Source organism: Plectropomus leopardus, chromosome 1, assembly GCF_008729295.1.
Source record: "Plectropomus leopardus isolate mb chromosome 1, YSFRI_Pleo_2.0, whole genome shotgun sequence".
Lineage (NCBI taxonomy): Eukaryota > Metazoa > Chordata > Actinopteri > Perciformes > Serranidae > Plectropomus > Plectropomus leopardus.
The window spans coordinates 24,383,910-24,406,437 of record NC_056463.1 but is presented as its reverse complement, the minus strand read 5'-3'; the positions used below and the strand labels follow the sequence as shown (position 1 = coordinate 24,406,437).

The 22,528-nt window shown below is 38.4% G+C and overlaps 2 protein-coding genes across 2 annotated transcripts; one reads left to right on the top strand and one right to left on the bottom strand.

Moving 5' to 3' along the window:
* Positions 1 to 2,636: 2,636 nt before the first annotated feature.
* Positions 2,637 to 13,373, bottom strand: LOC121956642 (saccharopine dehydrogenase-like oxidoreductase). Its single transcript, XM_042505018.1, has 12 exons — positions 13,095 to 13,373; positions 10,871 to 10,983; positions 9,247 to 9,327; positions 8,613 to 8,742; positions 8,462 to 8,511; positions 7,560 to 7,690; positions 7,156 to 7,273; positions 6,427 to 6,546; positions 6,232 to 6,288; positions 5,118 to 5,229; positions 4,568 to 4,649; positions 2,637 to 4,132 (listed from the first exon to the last, which is right to left on the bottom strand). The coding sequence occupies exons 1-12, from the start codon at positions 13,291 to 13,293 to the stop codon at positions 4,042 to 4,044; spliced, it is 1,284 nt and encodes a 427-aa protein (XP_042360952.1). The 5' UTR covers positions 13,294 to 13,373; the 3' UTR covers positions 2,637 to 4,041.
* Positions 13,374 to 13,679: 306 nt separating this feature from the next.
* Positions 13,680 to 21,617, top strand: tfb2m (transcription factor B2, mitochondrial). The gene is made up of 10 exons (XM_042504888.1): positions 13,680 to 13,809; positions 15,364 to 15,726; positions 16,314 to 16,497; positions 16,711 to 16,802; positions 16,947 to 17,100; positions 17,852 to 18,000; positions 18,192 to 18,281; positions 18,787 to 18,846; positions 18,942 to 19,090; positions 20,203 to 21,617. The coding sequence occupies exons 2-10, from the start codon at positions 15,439 to 15,441 to the stop codon at positions 20,390 to 20,392; spliced, it is 1,356 nt and encodes a 451-aa protein (XP_042360822.1). The 5' UTR covers positions 13,680 to 13,809; positions 15,364 to 15,438; the 3' UTR covers positions 20,393 to 21,617.
* The last annotated feature ends 911 nt before the right edge of the window (positions 21,618 to 22,528 follow it).

Below are 22,528 nucleotides of genomic sequence, written 5' to 3'. Positions count from 1 at the left end.
CTATAAAGGTCTTATTTTGTTCCATTAAGGTCTGTTTTTGGTCCATTAGGGCATTGATCTGTTCTATGGAGGTCTGTTCTTGTTCCATGGTTTGTTTCATGAAGGTCTTTTTTGTTCCATGAGGGTGTTGGCTTGTTCCTGAATGGTTTTGTTCTGTTTTATGATTTGAGGGTATTGTTGTGTTCCATGAGCATGTTTTTCATATCTATGAAGAACTTTGTTTGTTGCATAAATGTGTTGTTTTGATCCATGGATTGTTCCATGGAGACCTTTTTATACTCCGTGTAGGCATTGGTTTGTTTCTTTATAGTGTTGTTTTGTCCAATGGTTTGTTCCTTGAGGGTCTTGATTTCTTCAATAAGGGTAAAAAAAAAATAGTGGAAGAAAAACGGCGCAGTTGTAGGCGGTTTTGACTTTAGATAATTAACCAAAACAGAAATGTCATTATAAACCAACTAACCTCAAGATGCTTAATGTAAGTGGCAACAATGCTAACGCTAAAAGGTAGAGTATTAGCTCCCGACCGAGAAATTAGCATCAGCTAGCCGCCGCCGTCAACAGGTGTTTTCGCATGAAAGAAGAAATAAAGACGTCTCTGTTTCCCGGAGCTTTTTATCTTTATCCAGAATATTTCTCCAGTCTGTGACCAAAGCAGACGGCAGTGTTGGGAGTCTGTGCCTTGGACTGAAACTGTGTCGGATTGTTTTGGGGGATTTATGGACTCAAGGAATCTAAATAATGGGGGAATGGACGCACATAGTTGAGAGCCTCTGACAGCTTCAGCAGCAGGTAGGAGTCAGCTCTTTGTTTCCGCCCAGTCTCAGTGAGTCAGAGGCGTTTTTGGTGTTTATGGTTAAAATGAAATGGAGAATGAATCGTAAAGAATCCAGCTGAGCTAATGGCTTTGTAGCATGTCCGTACTGACAGCAGCAGGCTAACGTGATGACGTTCATGTTTGGATGTTAAACCGCTGAGGGCTAATGTTAGCCTCAGCTGGCTGCCGGGTGTGTGTGTGTGTGTGTGAGGTTTTTATACTTTGAAAGGCAAAGCTTTGTTCATGTGGAATTAGAAGAAAACCCATCATCCCACTGATATATGTTTCCCACCTGCTAACGCAAGCGCCTCCACCTGTGGTTAGGGACTGTTCGTTATCTATGAGGTGGTGCAAAAAAAAAAGGCCTTCAAACCTTAGGGCCCACTTGAAAACGACACACTCATATGGCTCTGCGGTCAAAATGAGGTTTTTTAAAATTAAGCTGTTTGCTATTTTTTTCAATCAACATCGGTCTTAATCATAAATATTAAATAATAATTTTCAGAAATTTAACAAATTCTCTTTAAATCCAGATTTTTGTTATGATACCACTATGTTTTTAGAAAAAAAGAATTATTTTAAATAAGCTGCATGGTAAGTAGATTATTTATGTATTTATTTTTGCACAGCCTGGGATATATCAATGAGAAGCAGCAGCATTTTACATATAATTATTTTTTTGTGCAGTGTGCTCATGCGCATACTCTGCACATACCACTCTGCACACAAAATGCACTTGCATCAGGCTCTAAAAATATTATTCATTAATATACATATATGTTTTTCTAATTTCATTGTTTTCTTTTTAAAATCAACATCAGTCCTAATATCAAATATAAAATATTTATTCATTAATGATGTCACTATGTTTTTGTAAAGAAAAACAAAACACAAAATTAGCATATTTTCTATACTCTACAGGCTTTGTAGATTTTTTTAAGATTATCAGAGTCTGGGATATGTCAATGATTAGCAGCAACACTGACTGACACTGCATCTAGTGCAATTCGTATGTATTTTCTCCATGTGCCAAATATGGTCAAAATGACATCATCCGGTGGAAAATAGTCAAAATGACAAATTCCAAGTCAGAGTTTCAGTGGAGCGTTTTTTGACCTTAACAGTCCGAATGTACCAATTTTAGTTGATTTATATTTTATATTCATAATCTGAATCTGTACTGTAATTGGTAAGTTATCACATAAATGAAGTGGGCGCAACATTGGGGCCACGGAGGCCGAGAACCTGTACATAGGAGAGAATATGCTGGACTGGAATGGACCTGGAATTTTAGTGATTTTACACCCTGCTGCAAAGCAGGGTGTAAATTATTTAATTATTTTCATGTTTTAATGACTGGTGTTTTAGGCATCTGTGTGTATCTGGGTCCCCTGATTTAAGGAACCTGTGTTTTAAGAGTCCCAGGCTCTAAGTTAACATTACATGGTGTTGTATGCCTTTTTAGTAGTCTCTATATTTAGATTCAATCAGTGATTTAAGGCCCTGCTTTGTTAGAGGCTTGTCTCTGCCATATTTACAGCTGATCCCGAAGTGCTGCAGAAAGTGTGTGATTACCAGTTAGTTAATGAGATCAGGCGGTGAGCCTGCATAGTTAATGTGATCATAAACTTACTGTGATCTTGTAGAACAATCGCTCACTCTAAGATTCAGCATGGATGTAAAATAGCTAGATAATCTTTTAATATCTTTATTGATGTAAACCACTGATCTAAGATGAAAACCTCTTCCAATTGACATGTGCAGCTGTGCACATGGCTGACATGTTTCCATAAATCTATGCAAAGAAAGACACAAGACTTACTTCTATTAGCAGAGTGATTTTATTTATGAGGCCCATACAAAGCAAAGCACGCCAAAAAAAGAAACACCCTCAAAACATTTCTTGTCACATGCACACAATGCTTAAATGCTCAAACACTCAAACGTGGAAAGCAAGGACCGAGATCACACTGTGGATACAACAATTCTAGTCTGCAGGAGAGAGAAACTTCTTAAGATAAAAGAAAAAACACAAACTTTCCACAAAGTTGTTAACAAAACAGCAGAGAGGATTCGCTCAGTCTCATGAAGTAACTCATGCCATTTCGTGCACAAACAACTAGATGCATTTTCTGGCGGGCCTCAAAAGTGAACGTTTGGATCGGTGAATTGTTGCAACATTCAGTTCCAAAACAAGATTCAAGAAGGAAGGAGAATTTAATGATAGTCTGACTATTATCTGTCAAAAACAATCATGATTTTTAGTTAACAGGCCAAGCCAGGAAAGGCAAGCATGTACGTGCACACGCACGCATACACACACACACACACACACACACACACCCACAGCAGGTTTCTATTCTCTGTCGACAGCTCTATTCCACTGAACCAGATTACATGTAGAGCTACCATGTTAGTGCTACTTAGCGAGCAATGCCCTTTTGCGTAGGAAGCTACTGTATGTCACAAGGACAACACTTACAAAGATTGTATAAGTGTACTTTTCGTACACAGTTGACACTGACAGTTTTTAATACAGTTTGTGACATCTGTAGCACTGATTGCAACCCACTTTACTAATCATAAATGATAATCCATGGGAAATACTGCCCAGGACCATTACATTAATGCTATAAAGCTATTAGCTTGCTATATTGTTGCTATTTAATTACATGGGTCGTCAATAGAACTATCCATTCACACCATATAGACTGTATCATGAAGATGTAGCAACTGAGGAGTCAGTTTTTATTCAGATTATGTGGATACACTGTCATTAGAGAATTTGTATCATACACTGTCAGATCATAGTTTACTTTCCATTTGAACAAAATGCCACTAATCAAACTTTGGTATGATGAAAGTACCACCTACCAGCTTTCTCTTTTATCACCTGATAGTGTACAGTGTCAGAGAGAAACTAAAAGTAAACCATTTTCTGTCTAGTTTGGTAAAAATATGAAAAACAATTACATAAACCCAGGCCAAAATTCAAGCAGAGTTAATGGTAGACATTTAAGCCAAACAAAGACCCACAAGTTTCTAAACAAATGAAAAAAAAATGCTCAAAGTACCATCAAAAAGTGTTAGAACGTAATCTGAAAGTGCACTCCATCTCAAGCCCCCTTGTGATGAAATAGTTCTCTTCTAAAACTTTCCAGTTGTTAATATGCATATTAGTAAGTGCTGAAAAACCTGTAGTATGGCATCAGGGAAGGGGACAAACTTTAGATGACAGAGAACTGGATGCCGTGTTTGTTGAGGCGGTCCGTCAGTGTTGTTTTAGCAAAAGCAGCTCCTGGAGTATAAACTCCACCCCTGGAAATGAAAGATGAAAAATTCATTTCACATACAGGTCTCAGAAATGTTATCAAGTGACATTCATGAAATTCATGGATGTTAAAACACTGAACTGTAAACATCAAATCAATTGTTTCTCTGGCTACAGGATGGTCTAGAATAACTTTTATGGTATTGTATTACACAGTGCCATGTCCTCTTTATCAGAAATTATCAATCAACCAGTTCAAATGGTAGCTACCCATTTACATGGACTAGCTAGATAGATTGAAAAATGTTGTTCTCATAAAACTTCCCTCACGTAAATGTGTGACCTATGTATCAGGTCTCACATTGGCTCATCTCGGAGGATTGTTGGAATAGTAAAGTTGCTTTAACAGTTCATGCTGTGCGCTTTATTAGGTATAAAGTCATTTTTTTGTCAGGCAGAAGATGAGGGGTGTGATAACTCACGTCTTGGGCAGGGCTGTGGGTTCGTTGAGGATTGTTAGAGCAGCCTGTACCATGGCGATGGGCGTGGCCACATATCCACACTCTGAGTAATAACAGAAAGATAATTCAATCACCACTAAACACAGCCTGGACAGAACAGAAATACTAAGTATTGAATACAACCGGCTTCACACCAAATTACTTTTTGAGCGATGTCACTGTCACAGACAAATTTACAGTGTCAAAATAAAATGAGTTTTACGAGAATAGTGGCTAGCTCCCGTGATCTCAATCATTTGGTTTAAGGTGGTCAAAAAAGTCAGTCTGATCTGTCTTAAGTCGTTTTTTTTGTCTTGACATTCCAGCAAAATGAATTAAGCTTAGTTTTATCGCTGTATTCAGTGTATGAACATCGTTGATGTCGTTCACATTAGTCCACAGATTTCACATTTTGTTCCTGCGTTCATGGAAGGCTTAAAATATTTAAAACCAAACTGTTTGAGGGAAACCCAAGCATCTGTTGGCTACACCACGTTTAAAAACCTCGTATTATGCTAGGATTTTCAGTTACCTGGTCCCTGAACCAGCGTGCGGATTTTGGCATTAGGTTTTCCCTGGGAGGGGTCCTGTCCCTCTGTGTAGCCCTCTCCATGGAAAGCAAACTGGAAGGATGAAGCCTCCATCTGATACACACGTGAACAAACACGTAACACGTCAGCAACCAGAGCTTCCTCCTCTTAGTATATTAATACCTGCAACGAGGTAAATATCTTGGACATTTTACTATAGAACAAATGACTCAAGCAATCATTCTCTTACACTAGCTCAGTGCGTGACCAGATGGAGTGAAAATGTCTGTTCAGAACTGTATGCCACTCCATACTGCATACTTATGGTCAAACAACAGAAAATAAGCTTACAGAGACTTTGAGTGGCTTATTATGACACTATGAGAATGTTACGACCTCGATGGTGTAGTACAAGTGAAATGTAACTGCCGTAGTCAATACCATACAAACTGTTTTAAGAAATCTTGCGATTTCTTAGAGGAGTAAGGGTAAGTCAGATATTCTCATTCAAATCAACATAGCAGGTTGGTCAGAGTGGCAGCATTTTTGTGTACCATTGCCATTGTAACGAACTGTGACCACAGTAATGGGTTAACTAACAAAGACTTGCAGCGAGTTACTGACCCAAAGAAAACCACACAAGCAATTGTGTGGTACAAAGCATGAGGGGCATCTTTTGTGCAATATCTCTAGTGCATTGCTGCGAGAGAGGAATTGAGGATTGCTAGATTTAATGTCTTTATTTTTGTTGTTAGTGTGTTACAATCTCCATTTTCTTTTAAACTAGTTGATTGACCACAAGGTAAACGTCTGTGACCCTCTCATCTTATTCCTATTGTATATATTTCATATTTGCCAGCTTAATGACTCTGACAAAGAAATCTTCTTGGGCTTATCAAACAAGGTTTAGTACTGCATGATAGAGATCCTAGCTGTGGAGACATTGGTGAACTGCAGTGTACTATGTTACATCTTGTCCTTTATCTGGACCCTGAGTCTGTAATAAAGTTTACTGTACTACCTAAACTGAATGGATTTGTTTACATATGCATGAGCACAACCACCAGAGAATAACTGAGTGTATGAACCTTATTTTCTCCTCTTTAAGCACTTTACCTGCTTTCTTGTCGGCCCAGCCTTGGAGAAGACTCCAAAAGAGAAGAACTCTGGGTGCTGAGAAGGTGAGTAAACACATAAGCACGGTAAAATTTAACAGCACACATGTATGGGACCTCTTTGTTTCAATAATAAGCAGAATACTCAGTTGTAGTCAGTTGTAAAATGTCAATAGCTTAAATTCTGTTTTTTTACCTTAATGAGCAGGTTGCGTCCAAAACTGAACTTGACTAAAAGCCAGAAAATCATGCCAGCAAACAACAGCTTGATGACGTTGCCGATTCCTCCGACTCCTGCATACGCTCCGTACTGAACCTAGAGTCAGCAGTGACAAAATATTTGATGCTCAACAAACATAATTCACCCTGTGCTCATATTGGTGCTACCCTAACTTGAAAGCAAGACAGTTGAGGAAATTGAGCTGAACAACACGATGACTCTCAGAAGTAATAAAAAGGAAACTTTCAATAGTCAAAATAACAAGAACTGGTGAGGATAATTTACTGAACTAAAAGTTAAACCATCAAAAGCCATATCTCATTAGATGATCAAAAAATAAATCAATTAAAAAGTAAATCAGCATAACATAAACTGTCCAAAGAAAGTGGAGGGGGAATCAATAAGTCCATGTCCCATACCAATTAAAGAAAAAAAAAATTGAACAAGATAGCAGCATGTTTTTCATTAATACCGATTTTTCTGTAGAGACATGCCTACTGGATTAGAGAATCTCTGTTAACCCAAATTCAAAACCCACTTTGCCCAAAAACTTCATCAATCATAATTGGTTATATCTGAAATTAGACACACTGCTACTGTCTCAATGATGCTTCTATACAAGGACACTCTTAAGAAGTAAAACGTTGGAGGAAAGTCAGTGCAAAGGAAGCGTTACTAAAGAAAACACAGAAATGAAAGACTTACCGGTTTGGCCTGATGTTCCTCTGCCAGGTAGCGTTGAGTTCTCTTCACAACGGAGGGGTCGGAGCCCATGAACGGCACCGTATACTGCTGGATCTCATTGCTGAAGAACAAAGCTCCCCTACAAATACAAACAAAGAAATGCGTGCTGAAAAACAGAGACTAAGATACAACAGTGGTCTCCAGTACAGACATACTGTCTCCAACAGTAGTTTTCAAATGTGTAGATTAGCCTACATTTCACTCTGAATGTAAACTGAAGTTTGCTCTGAATGCAAACATACTGTATACTATACAATATTTATTTACCAAGATTGACAAAATTGCAGTGTAAGTAAAACTGAGGAAAAGTAAAGGATCTGATTAATTTAAAAAGGAACCCTAAAAGGCATTTCTACTCTACGTACCTGCGTTTAAGCTTAGAGCCAACGGTAGGGAGAGGTTTGTGATTAAACTTCCTCCTGAGACTTTGGAGCTTGTGGCTGTCGGAGAAACCATAGATAGCCGACTGCCACGTGCCATCATGGATACAACCACCCTGACAGAAAAAGGCAGACACGCACACACCGATACAAAGGGAGAAAATAAGGAGGACGAGGTGACAGAGAGCATGAATTAAATGAAAGAGGATGACATAAATGAGGAAAAAGGAAAAACAAGACATGTTTGAGTTAAATGTCTAATGTGTATAATTTCATGGCATCTAGCTGTAAGGTTGCAGAATTGAAACTTCTCCCATGTGTCAAGCATGTAGGGGAACTATGGAGGCCATTGCGAAACTTGAATGGCCTTATCTATAGCCAGTGTTTGGTTTGTCCATTCTGGGATACTGTAGAGCAACACGCCTAACTCTTTGGAAGGCGACCCGCTCTGTATGTAGATATAGACAGCTCATTCTAAGATTATTAAAAAAAAAAACCAAATCTTATTTCCAGCTTATTATACACTGATGAAAACATAGCTATGAATTGTTATTCAATTTCTGCCAAGATATTGCCCTAAATCCTACACACTCGACCTTTGAGGAAAAATTACATGATACCACATAAATATATTAAATGAGTATAAAGAAATGGGTAAGACAGGCTCTTTCACTGTTGGACTTCTGGGTAATTGCTCATTTACTCAACTGTAATTTTAATATTTTTGTTTAGTACTTACCTACTTTTTGTACTTTTTCTATTCTTTTGTGGACTTGCATTTTGTACAGCGAGGGGGTCCCGGAGAAATGGCATTTCAATCCTGTCTATGTCCTGTATATATGACTGAATTGACAATAATGTTTACTTTGACTAATGCAGTTTCATACCTCATCGCCTGAGCTGACAGTCAGGAAGCTTTCCACCGCAGTCAGTGTACCTGTAGGTGAACACACAAACACACACCATGTTTTAGCAGTGTGTCGGGGGGGTCATCTTAAATGCATCCTTGTGTTTGTGTGCGTATCAGCATGTGCATACCCTTGAACTGGTCTCTGGTGTAGAGGACCCCCATGTCTGCAGGTATGGAGTCGAATCCACAGCTCCCAATGATGTACACACCTTTGTCAGCTGCCTGGCTGTTGTAGTTCAACTGCATGCCCTCCAGAAACTGCATAAAACCAGAAGGAACCGCATGCAAATGTGTAGACACACATACAGCTCTTTTTTATTATGTTTCTGCACTTTGTGATGTGTTCTCTTTGTATTTGTTTAAAATTTGTCATTACCAACAGCTGAAAGGTTTTAAATGGTTGCTAAAAAATATTTGGCACACCTACATTTCCTGTTTGTACAATCCTGCCTAGCAACTTGATTGAAGTCGAAAATATTGTGCAAAATCAATAGTGTAGAGGTCAGTTACTTGAACATGTTTCAACAATATTGTTTACGTTTTGAATATAGGTTGTAAGTTTTGAGGAGTCAAGTGTTTGAGTCAAGAAAACATGCTGATTGAAGGAAATCAGAGCATCTTTTGTTAATTTTAATTATGTTTCATTAATAATATAAGAGCAATATTGAGTTTTGGGTGTAAGATTGAGGTCACATGGAAGAAAAGAAAAAGTATAGCGAAAAATCAACAATATAGCAAAGAAATACAGCACTTTGGGTATACCTGAGGCTCTCCACTGATGTCAATGTGGTGGGCTCCATTCTCCACACAGGCTTTGACCACTGGCTCGCCATAGAACCTGTACTATAAACACACACACACACACATACACACACACACACAAATTAACTAATGCACTGTTTTATTTTTTCCTCTTATTTCGCAGATGGCTGATTCCCCATCAACTCTAGTTCTTGTCACTGCTAAATCCCTGTGTTGGTCTGAAGAGGGTGCAGACAAACACATCTCCTCAGACACACACTTAGCTCTGTCAGTTTCTGTTTTATTGTGAATTGTTGTGTCATGGTGTACATGTATTTTAATATGTTGTGATTTTGCAAGGCTTCCTGGTAAAATAATGTTGGCCACTCATTTCAACCTGCCATTAAGCACTCCGTAAACTTGATCAGCCTTCATTGACTCATTTTATTATGCGTTTATTCAACAGAAATCTGGTGTCAGAGAAGCAGTTGGTATAGCATGCATGCATAGACACCATCATATCAAAAACTCAAAGAAACTGTCCTCTGTCGCAGCTCATATCTACAATGTCACAACTAATTTCCTCCCTTGCATATCACAGGGCAACTGGACAGTTCAAGGTCTTTTCACTTAACATTGCTACTAGACAGTGCAATCCTCCACACACAAAGTCGAGCAAGGTTTAAAGGTTGTAAGAGGCTTCTTGGGTTACGAGAACCATGATAATGCAAAAACTATAGATTTCTTCATATCTAATTCATTTTGAATGCTATAGATCCACACAGACACCCCAATGCTGCCAGTATAGCAACAAAGATGTGATCCCTCTGTGGCTTTCCACACAGAAACACTGCAGCTGCAGAAACCTGGCTTTACAGGAAAATCCAGTTAAACTTGTTCATTGTGCTGTCAAGTGTATCATATACACATGTTCAATATTAAATGTAAGTCATACGATTCTTGTAGTTCTTATGAGTTGGCTTTCAGTCTGTGGTCTTTAACAGTAAATTGTGTAACTTTGTTTCCAAGGCTGCCTCAGGTCATACGAAACAGTCCGACCTGCAGAGTGAGGAACGTTCTTCACATGTAACACACCATGTTCTTGTTCATGTTCTGGCTGTTATGTAAGACCTGTGGTCTTAAGAATATTATATAGGGTTTCTCAACCTGATCATTTTTGTTTTATTACATTACATATGTCTTGTGGCTTCAACTGGGTGTCTCTGTTTTAACCACACTGGCAAAGTGTTGCTGTGTGCAACAGTGGTGGTTCTTGCAGCAGAAGAATTTGGTTTAAAACAAGAACCTGAATGATGCATAGGACACAAAGCAATGCTGAAAACCTACTTTCCATTCTGACTTTAACACAATACGACTTATTGTGTGCTGCAAGTCAGTGGCCTTCATTGTGTAAATGAAGGCTGCTCTGTGTGTGTGAGAGAGAAAGAGAGAGGAAAAGAGAAAAGGAGAAAAAAAAACAGGGATATGTGGAGCCACACTGATGCAAAAGGGAGATGCCAACATGCCAACGTTGTGAGATGATGTGAGGGAAAAAAATAGTTCATGTCGTGAGTGGGGAGAGAGATCTGTGTGTCAAGAAAACAGAGTCACAGGCGCACACATTTCTGTGTAGTTGTCTACTTACAGGCCCGACACAGTTGAGGACAATCACAGCCTGTTTGCACATGGCAGCCAGAGAGTCTGGTTCCTCTACATCTGCAACGATGATGTCCACCTCTGACCTCAGCTCCGGCTTACCTGCATAAACACACACTTTGTAGTGATGGATGCTATACTATATTTTAATACAAATGTTTACAGTTCTCCCACATTAGTCTTGATAGTTAATAATTGAAGATATTCACGATTACCAGGTGTGAATATATACGAGTTGGGTATACCTGTGTGAACATGAGGACACTGTAAATAAAGGAGGAACAACAAACAACGGACTATAACAACACAGGTGACATAAGTTGTCCTACAAAGCAAGGAACTTGCACAAACTATAAAGTTGTTATTAAAATTGCCAATTTGGTTCTTGTGAGAGAAGAGGTACATTTCTGTTTCAAACTGCAGTTTTCAGTGTTTATTGAACAACTGGACCAGCTAACTTGTCAGGCTGTGAGTGTGTGTGTGTGCGTGTGCGTGTGCGTGTGCGTGTGTGTGTGCGTGCGTGCGCACTGTCATGGAGAGGGATTGCACAGTTTGTTCCATCAGCTGTTGCACACTCCCTGCGGAGAGAGCTGCAGAGGAGGGGACAACAGAATAACTAACTAATCCTCTGGAAACTGACATTACTATCATGACAGCAGAATAGCTCCCTGGTCTTGATTGAGTCATAGACTTTATTTTCTATGTTTAGAGTGTTGCATGGATACAAACTGTCAACCAGGCAAATATACAGGCAGACTTAATACATGTATACTGGTATTCAGTACATATTTTGTTACATATTCCACATTTTAATTGCATTTTGGGGAATTATACTATATTTCTATTTTTGTTAGAGCTGAAATGATTAGTCAGTACTTCAGTTAGTCAACCATAAAATTAATTGCTAAGTATTTTCAAATTTTATTAGCCATTTAAGATGTTTACTAAGTACAAGGTAAAAATAAGTTTGCTGAAAAGCTTCTCAGACAGAATTTCCTGTTTTTCTCTGTTTTGCTTAATTGTGAGGAGCATTTGTTGCAATTAAATAGATAAATTTATATACTAAAAGTTTAATTGATTAGTTATTTACATTATCTAGTAGGAAAACTTGTTACTGTTGCTTCGAGTTGCAGCAAGGCAGTGAGTTACTTGCTAAAGCACATACTCAAGTTCATGATTGGTTTGCCAGCTGGCTGGACTAAGTAAGTGAATAACGACATATCCCTTTGGATACATAGTTTTTAACATTTAATGGACTAAACGACTAATTTCATGATCATTTTAGCTGATGTGACTGTATTAGCAAATGCAGCCATGAATAATAATAATAATAATAATAATAATAAAAGTAGCTTAAATTATATGGCGTTTCGAAATCAAAATGCAGATAATTTGCTGAATAAAGTCTCTCAACAGGCAGAATTTCCTGTTTTTCTCCAATTTGTATGATTGTAACCTCTATATGTTTGACTTTTGGAGGATTGATGAACATGGACTCGGGGCATTCGCAGACATCAAACTGACATCAATTACAAAAAAATGATTAATAGGTAGTAGATTAAGAAAAAGTAAAACTGATCATTATTTCCAAACCTAATTTCTGTCTCTTAAGTAATAAAATAAAAATGAATACTGTTGAAAGAAAGCCGATCAACAAACAATATATTTACTCAAAATAATAGTATCAATGCCAACCATTTGCTGGTCACTGTATCAGCAGGGCAACAGCTTACTTGCTATTGTACATACTCAAGTGCCTGATTATTTTTTTGCCAGCTACCATGACTAAGTAAGCAAATGTAGGCAAATCCCAGGGTATACCAAGTTTTCAATATTAAAACAAAGGATTGGCTGCATAGTTATTGGAGTTGATGTGACTGCATTAATATTTGCGCTCCTTTATGACAACAAAACAAATGCTTTAATTAAATGATGAACTTTTTGTTGTAACCTTGCTTGTACTTTGGAGTTCAGTCAGAGTTAAAGGTATAACTCGTGTTGAACTGATCACTATCAGACTTGGATAGATTAGTCAGAACAGGAGTTAAGCAATTTCGATTTGCCGCAGACACACGTAGTATTCTTGTAAAATCAGATTAAATTACTGCATTATCCTTACATGTGACATTACCTCAGTTTAACAGAGGAATTATCCTTGCTGTAGGACAACCTGCTTCCACATACACACCCAATAGGATTGATCAGATACATACTGAGGACTTGGGCGGCCTGCTCCAGAACTTTTTCCAGCTTCTGCTTGCTTCTGCCGGCCACAGCCCACTTCAGAGTCCCGCTCGGACCCTCGGACACAGTCCGGGCCACCTCCTCCACCACAAACTGTCCCGTGAATCCGGAGGCTCCGAAGATCACCAGGTGGTACGGCCTGCTGGATGATGTTTCAACACGCGCCATAGTGACAGCAGAGAGGCCGGAGGAGCTCAGTGCGATACCTTCACCTCTGACAGACTGACAGCACTGCTGCGAGGGTCTGACTGCGCTGCTTTCTCTACTTCCGTAGCAACATTATGCTAATGTGCTAAAGACATAATAACAACAGCAGCAGGGGGTTTCTTTTGCAAAAAAAAAAATCCATTCAAAGACAGTATGTGGTGTTAGGTGTGTATTTTGTGGTTAATTTATGTTTTTCTAGAAATGCGGTACCATTGCCAAATGTTTTTTTTTAAAGATTTTTATATTCGCAATGATGCTCTGATGTTAGCATAGCAAAGTTTGTGATTGGTCCTCGCAGTAGTCGCCTGTCAGTGACGACATCCACATGCGCCTGCAGCACCACGAGAGTTGCGCAAACCGCAAACACCGCCGAGGGCTCAATGTCACGGAGGATTTTTACCAAACTGGAAGAGATAAGCCGCTTTTAAATCACTGATATCGATAGATTTGGATGCAAATCGGATATTCTTCAGTAAGGTATGTCGGTAGTTTTTCTGATGAAACGATATTAAATGCATTTTAGCTGTAGGTATGTTAGCTCAGGGCTAGCCGGGTCGGCTAATAACTTTGACATGGTCAATGTAATCAAACTGTTCAGTGCCTTTTCCTAGCAGTTTTTTTTTGCGAGGTTGTTGTGCCTCTTGGCATGTTAATCACCAAAGTTTGCGAATGTACAGAGTTAATGACAGTGAGTACCTGTTCAGGGAGGCCGATAGTGTGAGCCGTCACTTTTAGGCGAGGAAGTGAGGGTTTTAACTTACCGCACGGTGCTCACCACGTGCCGGGTGAAAATACTGCACTCACACTGATTTCTCTCCAAAACATGGGAAAAATCATTATCATCATCATAATCATAATGAGCAACCTTTAAGGAAATGCCAGCAAATCGTAATAGATGATCAAGCAATTATCTCAAAATATTGTTAGCGTTTAGAAAAAGTAGTTACACAAATATTTATATATGCATTTTTAGTACTGTCTTTAGTTTATTTTCTTGTCGTTTGTTTTTGTTTTTTTGTTTTTTGCTTATTTACAGATAATTTTATTATAACGTTTTGTTTTGTTTTGTTTTGTCTTTCACTAATTTCTTGCTATTTTGCGCTGATTTTTTAGGTAATTTTTTTGTAACTTATTACTAATTTCTTGCTATTTTTCTTATTAAAATGTAATTTTCTTGTAGTGTTTCACTTGTTTCTTGCTGATGTTTTTTAAAACGTATTTTCAAGTTCCTTTTGTGTAACGTTTTTACCAATTTCTTACACATATTTGGGGCATTTCTTATTAAGAGTGTTAGCCATCAAGTGGTTTGTAACTTAATCACATTGCACATTCAAAGCTTGTCATTTAAAATGTATTCATGTATTCACCCTTTAAATACTCGAGTTCATCCTTAAACAGTTGGACTGACATCAGTTTTCTTGTGCTGCGTTCAGATGCCTTTTACAAGCTTTTAAACCTCTGAGACCTGAGAAAACTGGTGAGATTAGAATTGGCCTGCAAATTGCAAAAAAAAAATTGTAAGAGGTGACCAAAAAATGACCTCAAAATATTAGTAGATATTAACAAAACAAAGAGGAATAATGTACAGAAAACTGTATTTATAATTCTTATAATAATGTATTTAAAATTATGTCATGAAATATCTGTATAAGTAGTTTCAGCACTCATTTTCTGTCTCTTCTTTACTTTAAAAAAAAATTATTTTCAGATCATTTTCTTGTAACTTATTACTACTTTCTTATTAAGTTGATTTTAAGGTCATTTTTGTGTAACTTTTCAGACATTTCTCATTGAAGTGCTGATCGCATTCTTCCTTTGTTTTTGATTTAAAAAAGCCAATATACTCAGGTTTCTAGGGTTAGACAGCATTTTAGCTGCTAGAACCATTTTTTTAACAACAGTTCTGGGACTCTTGCGTGTTGCCCAAGTTATTTCATGATGATACATGTTCAAATATCATTAAGTGTAACTTAAATGTCTGTTTTTCATAAGATTTATCCTCCCATCCTTACCCCCACCCCACCTCTCTAGGCAATGACCTCTTGAAGAGGTCCCTCAGTGTTCCTCCCTCTTACTCCTCTGAAGTTGCAGTTCCACAGGTCCACCATGTCCACCCAGATGTGTACAGTGGTAAAGCTGCTTATGCGCTCTGGTTGTTGCCATACCATCAGAAGAAAATCCTCTTTGCACGAGGCAGTGTTGGTCCCCGTGGGTCCCTCTAAACTCTGTGTCCCTGGGGCTCCTGTGCTTCATAGAAGGGCCTACAGCTTCGACTCTTTCTCTTTGGTCCCTGGTCGACCCACACTTGGCTCAAACTCCCAACAGTCACAAGGAGAAAAGACATCTCCCTCCTCAGCACTCACACACAGGAACCTGTCTGCAGTGGCTTTACAGGTAAGCAAACATATTTTTGGCAATGAAATACATAACCTATCTGCTGTGGATTTACAGATGTCTCATCTTTTGTTTTTGTGGTATTTACATGATGTGTTATCACAAATGATGTATGATCCTCCAACGATTTAGCCATCTCACGTGTTGGTTGCAGTGACAGAAGGGCAAGCCAAACAGCCCGGCCCACCAACTTCTCATAGGGGATCATGACAGCATATTTTAACTCCAGCATATCTGCCTTCTTTTCAACACCATGGTCTGATACCTCCCATAATCAGCTGTTTTTTCCCTTAATTGTTGAGGTGCACAACACATGGCTCTGACCCTGCACCAGGCCTAAATGTTTTGCCCCAAACAGCTGTTTGTATTCTCATTGATACTGTGTTTTAGTTTGCTGTATTCAGTTATTTTATGCTGCTGTTAGGATCCAATTATGCCCTGTTACATTTTCAATTTAGATGGTTTTATTTTAATACACTGTATAATTCTTGAGGTTCTTTTGGCTACTTTGTTTGTGTTTCAGTGAACTGAAAAATGAATAGAAAATTGATTGTTTTCACTCAGTGTCTATTATTATCTTTCTCCAGGGCCAGTATCGTCCTCTGTCTCAGTATGACATCCTGGATCCTGGGAGTGACGAAGCAAATTTATGCCTTGTTCAGGCCTGTAGATCAAAGCGACACTTCATAGTGGACCCAGACCTGGCTCAACGGGTAGCAGAGCTTGTGGTTCCTGAAGATGTTAAAACTGTTGTCTTCGATTGTAACCCAGGTGTGTAAGTCACAGAGAAACACAGAGGCGCACTTAATGCATGACCTTTTGTTATTTGTAAATTGGTTTGGTATTTCTATCTAATTTGGCACAAACATTTGCAAACATATTGTTTTTGATTCGGGTGCAATAAAGGAAAATATGTGTACGTATGATTTATTGTCTGTGACACAACATTAAACTGATGGGTGTGTTTGTGTCTGTCTTTCACAGGTCCAGGGGTGTTGACCAGGAAACTTCTTAAAGCTGGAGCTCAGAGAGTTGTGGTTCTTGAAGGGGATAGGGCCTTCCTACCTGACCTACAGGTAACAAACAGCTACGCATCAAACGACTTTTTGTATCTGCAGATAAACTAATCTGGGTCCTACTCTCATTACAAGTTATTTCTTCAGTTAATCCCGTTTCCCTCATGTAACAGTTGGACAAATGATTTTATTTTCGTTTTGTAGTACTTGGAAGCTAAACTCGATGGTCAGCTGGAAACGGTTCACTGTGACTACTTCAGACTAGACCCCATTGGCAGTGGAATCGTGAAACCCCCGGGCATGTTTAGTGACAAACTGTTCACTAACCTGGGAATATCAGAGACTAGCTGGACTGATGGTGAGAAAAACCCAAGACACTGCTGTGTTGTAAATTCAACCTCTCACACATCACAAACATGTTCACAAATGGGGTTTTTGCCCCTGTAGTTCAGCCTCTCAAGTCCTAACCTTACACATCAAAACCATATACAGTACTGTGCAAAAGCCTCAGGCCACCTTAAACTTTGTTAATTTTAGCAAGGTTATACTGATCATACATATTTATTTCTCAGTAGTCTCTTTACAACCAGAACATACAGGAAATATGTATACAGTATTGAAAAATGCTTATATTTTAGAATAAAACAACTTAAGCAGGCTAAAGTTGCAAGTATTTAGTGTGATCTCCCTTTCCACCTAGCATATCTTGAACAATATGATAATATGAGATTTACAACATTAATATTATGGAGTATTTACACCAAGTTGCATTCAAGACATGTCCAACGCTCAATATTGATTGTTTGAGGTACCTTTCATTATGAGTGTACCATTCCATGTTTCACACTAAATATTGACTTAGGTCTAAAGAAGCCATTTTGTTCTGACTTTTTGGTGTTTTAATGCATTGTACACATTCTCTTTATTATTATGTGTTTTTTAATAAAGTGACTCAGTATGTGGCTTTTACACAATAATACAGTCAACAAAATGAACGCTGTCATTGTATATTGCACCTTCCCCCTAAAGTATGTGCTTTTGTGTGTGTGTGTGTGTGTGTGTGTGTGTGTGTGTGTGTGTGTGCACGCGCACTGTTTGTGTGTGTCTAGACATCCCAGTGAAGGTGGTGGGTATCCTGCCCGCGCGCAATGAGCGTAGCCTGCTACTGAAGATGGTATATGCTTTGTTTGAAAGGCTGTCAGTCTACAGATATGGAAGAATAGAGCTCAACTTCTTCATGAGCGAGAAGGAATACATGGTAAATGAACAAGTGAATTTTTACCTCTGCAGCTATAGAAATGAAAACCACCTTATGCTTTCAGCTGTGGTAATTCCCCAATCACTAGCTGAAGCTGAGGAAAACTTGTGTCTGTTCTTTTTTTTTTTTTAATTATTTCATATTTTTTTATCTTTGTGTAAAATATTTAACAGTTTGTTTTCTCCCATCAGAAACTGGTTGCACCACCAGGTGACATGGTAACCTACAGAGCCTTCGGTGTCTTCTGGCAGATTGCCTGCGATATCGAACTGCTGCACAAGGTATGATGGGAGAGAGGGTGACAAAGAACATTTTGGTGACCATGAAAATGTATTGAAACCAGTTAAAGGGATAGTTCAGATCTTTTGAAGTTGGGTTTTACGCTGTACTTAACAGTGGTCAGTATTAGCTACATTACATGACAGTTGGTACACCTGCTGTCCCTGTTCACAATAGTACATTGCTCAGCTTCCGTGGTGGTAATCCTGCCAGTTATCCAAACTAAGTAGCGTGCCATCCGCCCTAATGTATATGATATACTGACGATGGATAAATACCACATAACCACCTCACTTCAGAAGATCCAAACTATCCCTTCAGAGTTGACATTTAAACACTAGTTTAAAGCAAAGACAACAGTTTATTAGTTTAAAAAGCATGTTACAGTGTTTTACATCCTTGAAGCTAACGCCGTGGATCGTGCCACTAAAGTGTCTACCTTTTCATAAAGAAGATAACTTTGATAGATAGAGTCTTCAATTTGTCAACCTCCTCATCTCTGTGTAGGAACCCTTGGAGTCGTTTGTGAATTCTTCAAAACAGCGTGGACATCCTTCTAAGGGGAAGGTAAAGAAGAGAGCAGACTCATTAACTGCAATGGAGAGTTGACTGGGATTTACTGATTAATATAACGTCTCCCCTCTTCCTCTTCCTTCCCTCAGGTTGCCAACAACTACATGTACCTTGTGCGTCTGTCTCCACGGGCTGATCTATTCTCTACAGGCCTCACTCCTACTAATGCTTTAACTCTGCTGGTGATGATCAAACAGTGTCTAGCAAAGAGGAAGGCCAGGCTTTCTGACCTGCTCAAGTAAGCAATACACGCACACACACACACACAGCTAGTGAGACAAGCCTGCAGTCAGTTGCACATGTTGCATCAAGGACCTGGGACCAAGTGCATAAACGATATGCACGCACAAAGACCATGTGTATGCCCTTTTCCACATAATTCACACATTCTTCAGAGCAGGGAAAAAAACACACAGTTTGAGCTGAGATAGTTGTGGGTAATATGATAAGGAAATGGAATAAAGGTTGAGAGACAGAAAACCATGAAGCTTTTTTTTGCCAACTTCACTGATTGTTTTATTTCTCTATTTATTTTACAGCTTACATTGTGTTCTGTAAAATGTCAATCAAAGGAGCACTTATAAAGTTAATTTTAAATTATTTATGAGTGACACATTTCAGCATTATTGTTATTTATCTTATCTCCCTGTTTGTGATTGATTTTATCATGTGGAACATTTTATGAAGTTAGTTTTCATATGAGCACCCCAAAAGAATCATTGATTGTTCTTCTTACGTTTCATAACCAGGGCTCCCACAGTCATGGAAAAAAAGTCATGGAATTAGTAAAAATCAATGAAAATTTTGGAAAAATATTCATTCTTTATACAGTAATGACAAGCAAAATTTCACTGCAACAGTGTTTTGCAAAAATATGATGAATTGGTTGTCCAGACGCTATGAATATTGCGTAAAGACGGCTGCTCTGGCACTGTTGGAGAACCTCACCGATGCAACACAGTCATTAAAATACAGGTTCTTTACTGTATTTCTCACTGACAGGTATAATGAATGGTCAAGTGTCAACATGGAAATGAAAGTTTAAGGACTTTTCTACGTGCATTTATGGTAAACTGCAGGTGTGGAAATGATGCTCATGCCTATGTGCCAAGCATAGCAATGACTGAGATTTATAAAATAGAATCAGATGTACACATAGCTTTATAAATCTGACGAGAAAAAAAGCATATTACTGCCTGTGTACATACACAGTTTTAGTCATGACTCTACACAGAGGTCTGTATATCTGCCCCCTGCTCTTACCGGAGGATTTGCAGACACACAAAGGGCACCTATAGTATTTTCTTTTGTTTACCTCTTGCTTATTCTCCCTCTCTTGTGTTTTTTTAGTCGGTGGTCTCCAGGCAGTGGCGGAAAGCTGTTGTTGGAGATGGGTATGGATGAGGACATACGGACAGGCCAAGTATATCCAGAGGAGTATCTTAACCTCTTTCTGCTGATGGACAAGAGTCAGGAGTTCACACAGAGCTGGCTTTATGACGAGATTCTGGAGAACCCACTGAGGCAGGGCTGGGTCTAAAATATAGACCTACAGGTTATGTGTACAGTTTTGTAGAAATTAAATTCAAAAACAGACATGCATAATTAAATCATAATTTAATTTAACTCAGAATAATATAATGTGTGATGAAGTAATATGGGGGACACAGAAAATACATGCATACATACATGCAGACACAAAAAAAGCAATAAAAAATTCTCATGAAATGAACGCAGAAGAATAACTTCATCTGGCATTTTTGTTACCTGACATACTACACTTTTGTAGGAAGTCAATGCAGTGATGAAGTTTGTGACTTGCTGTAAGTTGGGGTGATATAGCCATTAGTTCATATGCCCCCCTATGTTTTGCTGAGCTGGGAGTCTTATGAGGTGAAATGTAAGACAAAAACTTAGTAGCATAAATGATTCTTTTTTGGGGGGTCTTCGTTGAGATTTGTTTCTTTTCCAGTGGGATAAAAAAATGGTTTCTGCCCTGAAAAGATTTAAAATTGTTGCAAAATAAAGGTCATATGATTATCCTGGGAAAGAAAATTCCCTGTATGAAGATGAGCAGCATGTCCAAGGTGGATGGAAAAAAAAGCGTCATGGATGCACCAGGTCATGCAAATGATTTTGTAACTCAGAAATGTTCACGTATTCAAATGATTGATAAAACTGCAGTTTTGCTGATGCAGCATTCTGTGACAGCGGACAACACCACCTTGTATGTATCCTGTATTGCGTAATTTTTCCAGAGTGTCAGTGCAAGATCATTTTTGATTGTATAGTGTTAAGTCTGATATTTTTATACATTCATTGTGTGTGCATAAGCTTTACTGAAATATGTCAAAAACTGTGTAATCTGCATATGTGAAATGATTTGTGAAGAAATAATTAAATCCGAATTTCATATGTGGTGTGTGTGTGTGTGTGTGTGAGAGAGAGAGAGAGAGAGTGAGTGTGTGTGTGTGTGAGAGAGAGAGAGAGAGAAAGAGAGTTGGGAGGGTGAGGGGGATATACTACCACGACACATCAATACACATATGTGTGTTTTGCTAAAAAAAATTTATCAAAAGTTTTGATAAAATTCAGTAGCTAATGATTTATGATTTTTTAGGATTTCATCATAAAAAGGTGTGTCTTCGAAACTCAGAAAGGTCTTAACTACTGAATAGTTGTGGTGTCAGTGTGTGGAAATAAAAGTTTTTACCTTATATCAGACAGCTCAACAACATTAAACACTGCTTTAAGCCAAATGCAAACAGCATTGGTTGTTTTTATTTTCAGAGAACTGTATTCTGGTCAGGGTGGAAAAACTTCTGAACATTAATTTACATTAAGTAGGCTACTCATGGTTAAACCTGCTTCTGAAAACTGGCTTTACAAGTGCATCAATTTTAGGTAGGCAAAGTCATCCAGTAGGCCAGATTGAACCCTTTAGCATGCCCGTTATGTCCCATGGGCCACACACACACCTGCAAATACACAAGCATAATGAAATGACACTGAACAAGGGCAAATTATTTCTTTTACTGTGGAACTTTTGTGTAGTAAGAAAGCTTTGGATTAATAACAGGTTGCTGTTGCTAAGGCACTGCCAAAACCTGAGTTTGGTGTGGTGATGCAGCATTACTACACAGGGTGGAAATGAATAGAAAAATACACATATGATGACAATGAGAAGTATACTGATGTGGGAAAACTGAGACACATTGTTGAAACTGCACTTATTTTTCAAAAGATATCTCAGGCTGTTTATCATCTGTTTCGTAAATCAAGTACATTCTGGAAACAATGAATGTTTCCAGAATGTACTTGTTCTCTACACTAAACAAAAGGAAAAAAATTTGAAGTGTACTTATGTATAGGATATTATGCGATGGTTGTAAGGAGTCAGGCTAAATCTACTTTTATTCTCTGGCTGCATGTGGTGTTATATTAGGTTGGTCACGTTGCATTTAAACCATTTCTATTTTTGGAACAATGTGCTCATATGTCATTAAAGCTTGAGCTATCTGTCTTTATTTCATGCACACAAAGCAGGGCAAGGCAAGTGAATTTATACAGTACATTTCAGCAACAAGACAATTCAAAGTACTTTACATTAAACATAAAAAGCGTAGAGACAGAGTGCAAAAGAAAGACATAAAAAATGAGATATGAATACAATTAA